Below are 8,037 nucleotides of genomic sequence, written 5' to 3' on the forward strand. Positions count from 1 at the left end.
TCACCCATTATTATCAATGCATCTTGATTGCATGTTCGATCTATCTCCAGCTGTAAAAGTTGGTAAAAATCTTCTATTTCCTCTTCCTTGGCTTTGGTTGTTGGTGCATATATCTGAATGATGGTGGTATTCACTGGCCTTCCTTGTATGCGTATGGATATTATCCTGTCACTGTCAATATTGTACTTCAAGATGGATCTAGCAATGGCTTTCTTGACTATGAGAGCAACTCCGTTTTTCCTCATCTTTTCATCTCCAGAGTAATATATCACATGATCAAGCAACTCAAAATGCCCCATGCCATTCCATCTCATCTCCCCAATGCCTAGTATGTCAACATTTATGCATTCCATTTCTCCCTTAACAATATCTAATTTTCCTACATTCATGGTTCTCACAACTGTTCCTCTTCCGTTGTATTTCCATACCTGAAAGCTTTACTTCAGTTGCCCTTTCTGTTATCTACATGTGTTCTGTTGTACATAGGGTTTTCAGAGGCCTGCTATTTCAGAAGTAGATGGCCAATCCTTCTTCCTAGTCTGTCTTAGTCTGAATGTTCAGATATAGAGAAGTATCAGACAGGCCAGCATTTTACAGAAAAGTTTAATCTATTGTGAATAGTATCTTTTAAAATCCTCATTATATTATGTTATTTGCTTCCTACCCCATTTCTGTGGAGCCAGTTTCAACTCACAGCAACTGCATAGGACAGAGTATAAATGTCCAGTGAGATCTCCAAAGCTATAAGTATTTAAGGAACCAGACTACCACATCGATCTCTTATGCATCTAAACTGACAACTTCTTGATTAGCAGCCAAACTCTATAACTCTTTAACCAGTGTGCCACCATTGCTGGTTATATCAGTTATCAATATATTTCCACTCTGCTCCAAATTTACCCTTACTAAACAGCATGCCTCTGAAAACTCTACGAACTTTGAGAAACGACGATAGTTATAAAAAGTCTTCAGGTCTTTGGTTCATAGGGTCCCTATGAATCATGCTCGACTCAATGGCAATCAAAAACCACCACCTACCACCTACTAGAGAAGGACCCTGTGAAGTAGTGAATTACATTGATTGGTTTTCCTAGGTTAAAATCATCTTGCATTTCTAGAATAAACTGATCTTGGTTTATGAACCGAAAGGCTCAGTATTAACTTTTTGCTCATATTTAGGATTTTTTAAATTTAATGTTCGAGCTTGATTTTCTTTTACCTTTCCTTTTCTATAATGTTTTTGGGTAGGTTTTGGTATCAAGATTATGCTGACATTCCAAAACAACCTGGGAAGCATTCCCATTATTTCTGTTCTCTAAGAGAGTCTGTTTAAAAACTGGTTTTATTTTTTTCTTGCACATATACAGTCATGGTTGCTTAACGTTCATAATGCATTCTGTGAACTAGGATACTGTGTGACTTAGATGTTGTGTGAATGTGCCCTAATCACAAGTAATAGCATTCATTGATTATTCCACCTTCATGTTGTTTAATAACCTTTTGTTTAATTTCCAAATGGATGCTCCTACTTTCCCTCCTATTATTGCTATCATTAGCACTGGCTTGCTGCATTTAGGAACCATGATGAGCTTCATGGTGATATTTTTGAAAAACAAACAGATCACACAACAACACTCAAGAGCCATGTGATACACAAAATTGGATGCTGCTGCCAACAAGCTGAAGGCAGCTGTTATGTGTTAACTTCTCATTTTTAAGTAGGAAAATTTCATAATAAATAAAAGATAAAGTACAGTACACACAAAGCCAATAATATAGTTTGTTATGACCATCGAGACATATGGATTATTTTTTATGTATGCACTATATCATTGGATGCCTGACAGCACAATTTCCTTGTATACAAAAGACCTGAGACACATGTATGAGCAAGAAGCTGCTGTATTTGCTATGTCATTGACATCTGCTATGAACCATTCTCTGATCAGGATTTAAAAATTCTATTATAACTTTATAGTGGTAATTCAGAACTCACAAATTTTTACAGAGCATATTACTGCAATTGTATATCTTTTAGGTCAACCTTGTTGTTAAAATCTTCTATATCCTTAATTATTTTTAATATATTTTTTCTGTTTCAGTTCCTGAGAGAACAATAATATTTTCTACTATGATGGTCTCAATGGCACATAACAACAACTATGATGGTGTATTTTTTTTACTACTTGTTCTGTTAGTGCTTTTTAAATATATTTAAAGGCTATTTTATTAAATTGAATTCACAGTTGGCTTCATGATCACAGAGTATACCTTTTTATTTCTAGTAATGTACATTTTCTCAAAATCTACTTTGACAGATATTAATTCAAATATTTCAGCTACCTTTTAAAAATATGCATGGTATATCTTCTTTCAAATTTCACTTCCAACATATTTTACATGTGATTCCACTGGCTACTGACTTCTATTGCTTCTGTGAGAAAATTGTTATCAGTTTAATTACTGTCTCTTTTTAGACAAAAACTGTTTTCTCTCTGCAGCAATGAACTTCAGGATGTAAAAGACTGTGAGGAAGGGACAGGATAAGACAGGATTCAGACCTGTTGTTCATAGGGTTGCTATGAATCGACTTGACTTGATGGCACATAACAACCCTACCATTTTAAAGATTTTTTTTTCTTTGTATTGGTATTCATCACAAGCATTTGTAGGTATAGATTTAATTTTATTTTTCCTGCTTGAGAATCATTGTTCCTCTCTACCTGTGGACTTTGAGGCTTTCATCAGTTCTGGAAAAATCTCAGCCATTATTGTGTCAAATATTTCCTCTCTTGGACTCTTATCTCCTCTCTCCTGAGATTATGATTATGAATTTAAATTTTTCCGTCCTGATTGCTGTAACTCTTAGTCTCTTTAATTTAAATAAGAATTAGTTTAATAAGTCTTAAATCTTCTGTTTAAACTATATATTAATTTTAATTTTAAAAGATATTTTAAAAATATCAGAGTTTTAAAAAATACTTCTTTCCCTGTGTGATTCCAACCTTTAAGACATTTTTACTTAGTTATTTTATATTGTGTACATGACAATTCCAACATCTGATGTCCTTGAGAAACTCAATCTATTATTTGTATTTATCCTGAAACAGCAAATAATGTAGAGCTTTCCCCCTCATTTGTTTGATAATCTTTAGTGGTACAGTCATATTTGGAGATCATAATCTCTGAACACATGAACAGACACAAGTAGGGATACTTCTTGTAAAGATAGATCTGCATCTGATTTCTTCCAGAAACCATGCTGTACTGCAAACCTAGGTCTACTTTAGACATTTTGAGTGTCCAGGATTAGTGTGGAGGTCTAAAATCTAGCTTTTGCATCTTTCTACCCCATCATTTCGTCTCAGGATTGACTGCCACCCTGATATTAGCTCTAGAGCAGCTCAGCCTTTTGTGCTTGCTTCTGCTTCATGTTCCAGATGTGGTCTGAAATGGTCCTTCATAGGGAGAGGAGATACAGCCTGAAGATTGACCTCACTTATGGTGACTTTGGCAAATGCATTAAAATCCTGCCTCTTCCAAAAGCTAGTTGTTTAACAGAAGAGCCCTGGAGAGGGTCTAGTCAGACATACTACCAGAACAGAATCTAATTCTAGGTTGTTATTGCTGGTTTTAATGAAAAGAGATTTACTGACAAAGAGGAATGTGGCATTTTCCCCACATAATAGTTTATCTTCCTTTCTAGTAAAAATAAAGAATTGAAATATTGAAAAAGCAAAAAGAACAAAAATTGATCAGTATTATTACTTGCTATGCTAATAAATAGCAAACATTACACAATTTTATTACCTGATTTACTGCGGTCATGAAGTTCAAAAGCATGAATGAGGTCAGTTTTTCGTGATATTATTTTTTCTTTTAATATCCTGATGGCACTGCTTTCAAAAGTACTCACCCTGTGTCAAGAAAACAATTATACAAACATTGCATAAATCTGCTTCCTTTCTTTTTAATTCCATTCACATTGTTGCACTTTTCTCCCCACCCACCCCAACCCCACCCCACCCCCAGTTTGCTCCTTTTCTTGAAAAGCAAAAGCAAATCTGCTTCCTTTTAATGTGCTTTGTATCACTTAGTAGTTTCTACTTCAAATGAGCTATTTAAATGAATATTATAATGCTTAAATTAATATCTATTTACAAGATGGTCAATGTATATATATATATGCATGCATATATGTATGTATACATATTTTGTGAAATTTAAAAACCAATTACTAGTGAATTTTCTTCTTTACTTCAAAGATTTAAATGGACAATTAATTTTTTAGAATATCTAAGATAATTTTTTAAAAAGAGGAAAATAAAGAGGAACTTGCTATACTAGATATTCCACTTTACCATAAAATTGCAGGTACTGGCCTAAGAGAAGACAAATATATAAGTATACCATAATAGAAATTTCATAAATATTGCTGACTATGTGGAAATGCAGGATTCTGAAGCTTCATCTGACATACTTTGGACATGTAGCAAGGAGGGACCAGTCCTTGGAGAAGGACATCATGCTTGGGAGGGTGGAGGGACAGTGCAAGAAAGGAAGACCCTTGATGAGATGGATTGATTCAGTCACTGGAGTAATGGGGATAGGTGTATCAGAGACAATAAGATAGGCACAGGATATAACAAGGTTTAGGGCTGTTGTACAAGGGTCTCAATGAGTTGCAGCGCTTTGACAGTACATAACAACAACATGTGGAAATTATATATATATGATAAAGTATTACAATTCAGTAGAGTAATGACACTCCATGAAACCACAATATGTATATAAGTGATAGTATTATAAAGTGTCTTTTAATATCAGTGAACATTCATAGTTATATCTCATCCTTTACTCTTGGTTTTAATAATGATAAACTTCCTTTTTTATTGTTCAGATGAAAATACATCAATCTCACAAAATAAATGACCAAGATGAAATGGACAAATTAATGCCTAGAAAGATGCAAATTATTAAATATAATTAAAAATGAAATAGAAAATATGAATAGAGCTGCAACATTGAAACAAGTAAAAAAGACTAATTAAATACAAAGAAGATACAGAATATACAAAAAATTGTCTTCATGCTAACTGCCTCCTTTACCATGAATCTAAAAGAATTGGATGGTGCACAATTCTGTCAAAGATTCCACAAAAGAATCCTGATCAAAGGAGGAGAAATGCAGAACAGAATTTCAAATTCTCATATACTCCACATTCCTCCTCATAAAGCCCTGCTTCCCAAATGATCTGTTCTGCATATTGATTGAAAAGGTATGGTGACAGGGCACATCTCTGACACACTTCCTTCCTGATTTTGAACCATGCAGTGTTTCCCTGCTCTGTTCTTAGTACTGCTTCCTGGTAAAGGTTTCACATAAGCACAATCAAGTGTTTTACGATTCCCATTCTCCTCAAGGTTAGCCACAATCGGTTGTGGCTACACAGTCAAATGTCTTTGTATAATCAATGAAACATACATAGATATGCCTCTGGTACTCTTTGTTTTCTGCCAAGATCCATCTGACATTGGCAATAATGTCTCTAGTACCATGACTTCTTCTAAACCCAACTTTTATTTCTGGTAGTTCTCTGTCTGTTCCAGTGGTTTCTGGATAATCTTCAGCAGGATTTTGCTAGTCTGTGATGTTAGTGATGCTGTTAGATAATTTCCACACTTTGTCAGGTCACTTTTCTTTGGAATGGGAATAAATACAGATCTCTTCCAATCAGTTGGCCAAGTAGTTGTCCTCCAGATTTCTTGGCACAACTAGGTGAACACATACAGAGGAGCAAATAGGTCTGTCTTGGAGAGGATGAAACTAAGTTCCTCCTTGGATGCGAGCATTTTGAAGCTCCATCTCACATACTTTGGGCACGTGGCCAGGAGACACTGGTCCTTGGAGAAGGACATCATGCTTGGAAGGGAGGAGCAACAGTGCAGGAGAAAGAGGAAGACCCCAGATGAGATGGATTGATACAGTAACTGGGGCAATGGGGGTTGGTGTGTTGGAATTAGTGAGACTAGCTCAGGACAGGGTAGAGTTCAGAGCTGCTGTACACAGCAGCTAGGGGTCACAGTTGACTCAACAGCATATAACAACAACAACAACAATATGTACTCCAGGCATGCTTGAGCCATAAAGGTTGTATGAGCCCCTGAAACAATTGTCCTGAAGTAATCTTTAAATCTTATGCAACAACTATCTCTTGGAGTATTCTTTAAACCAAACAATACTTTAGCCTAACTAGTAAAAAAAGGTCTTCCGTCCTTGAGCATTATGCTTTTTTAAAAGCTGTCTACATAGGATCAAACTGACGAAAGTAACTCAAAATATTAGATAGGAATTGTTAGAGATATGGACTATGGACTGATGATCTTTACCAAAGAGACAAAATCCATTAAGTGAGGAAAAGGTAGTCTATTTAAAAAAATGGTGTGGAAAAAAATAAAATAAAAAAAAATGGTCACCCATGTGTAGAAAACGTAAACAATATTCATACCTCACACCATATACAAACTAACTTAAGACTGATTAAAGACCTAGACATAAAACCTAAAATTATAAAAATAGTCAAAGACAAAACAACTATGAGATCATCATCTCACCCCAGAAACAATAACAAAGTTTAACAGGGCAGCAAACAACAAATACTGATGAGGTTGTGGAGAGACTGGAACTCTTTAAAAAAAATTATACTGGTTTATTTACAAAGTATTGTTTTTCACACCAGATCTTTCCCATTTCCTTCACCCCTCTCCCTTCACCCATCAAATTGTGTGACCCTATGATTAAGGCCCCCCCACCTCTCTGCTCCCACCCATCCCCCTTGGATCCTCATACTCATTCTACAATAATAGTCTTTTTATAGTATTTGTCCTTATGGGACTGATTTAGTTCACGTAGCATAATGCTCTCCAGTCCCTCTCAACTTAGGTAGTAATTTACAAAATCATTGTGCCTGTGTGCTGCATAGTATTCCATCGTGTGAATGTACCATAATTTCTCAGCCCATTCGATTGGCTGGACATTTGGGCTATTTCCATGTTCTTGTGATGGTGGATAACACTGCTTTGATCACTGGTGTACAATTCTCTGTTTGTGCCTCAGGTCTCATTTTCTTGGGGTATATTCCAAGAAGTGGAAAAGCTGGGTCATATGGAATGTCTATGTTCAGCTTTTTGAGGAAGTGTTTGTACCATTTTAAAATCCCACCAACAATGTGTAAGAGTTTCTAACTCGCCACATCCTTTACAATATTTATTAAACATTTGGCAATATCATTTCAGACAAGGGTCTAATATCAAGGCCTCCACAAGAAAAAAAAAGACTGATAGCACAATTACAAAATGGGCAAAAGACATGGAAAGAATTTTCACAGAGGAAGATACTTGGATGGCCAACACACACAGGAAAAAATGCTCCAAAATTACTGGCAATAAGAGAGAAGGAAGTCAAAACCACAATCTCACTCCAGTAGCAGTGGCAAAGGTTAACAGGACAGCAAGAGATTGGAACTCTTATTCACTGTTGATGAGAGTGTAAAATGGTACAGCCACTATGGAAAATGGTTTGTCACTTTTTCAAAAAGTTAGAAATAGAAATACCATTTGACTCAGCCATTCCACTACTGGGAATATACCCTAAAGAAACTAGAATCATGACTAAAACGGATGTGTGTGCACTCATGTTTATTGCTGTGTTACTCTCAAAAGCAAAGAGATGGAATCAGCCCAAGGGCCCATTAACAAAAGAATAGATAGAAAAACTATGGTACATTCACACAATGAAATATTGTGCAGGACAGAAAAACAATGAACTTGTAAAACATTACATAACATCGGGAAGCCTGGAGAACATTACACTGAGTGAAATATCTCAGTCACAAATGGACAAACACTGCATAACACTGCTGTTTTAAAATAAGACAGACATAGGGGAGTTGGGGAGAGATTGGGAAAAGAGTGGATAGAAAATGCACACTGCAATAGAACAGATGAGAAGAACTGCCTGAAAGGAATGAAAAAAAA

The 8,037-nt window shown here is 35.6% G+C and overlaps 1 protein-coding gene across 1 annotated transcript in view; it reads right to left on the reverse strand.

Annotated features, from left to right (window-relative positions):
• Positions 1–8,037, reverse strand: part of PPEF1 (protein phosphatase, EF-hand calcium binding domain 1) — a 161,786-nt gene that overhangs the window by 12,827 nt on the left and 140,922 nt on the right. The window contains exon 13 of the mRNA XM_006893827.1: positions 3,811–3,917. Within this exon, the coding sequence (XP_006893889.1) occupies positions 3,811–3,917 (107 nt within the window). The remainder of the gene's footprint in view (positions 1–3,810; positions 3,918–8,037) is intronic.

This window comes from Elephantulus edwardii, unplaced genomic scaffold (genome assembly GCF_000299155.1).
Source record: "Elephantulus edwardii isolate Elephantulus edwardi_28Jun2011 unplaced genomic scaffold, EleEdw1.0 scaffold00131, whole genome shotgun sequence".
In the NCBI taxonomy this organism is placed as follows: Eukaryota; Metazoa; Chordata; class Mammalia; order Macroscelidea; family Macroscelididae; genus Elephantulus; species Elephantulus edwardii.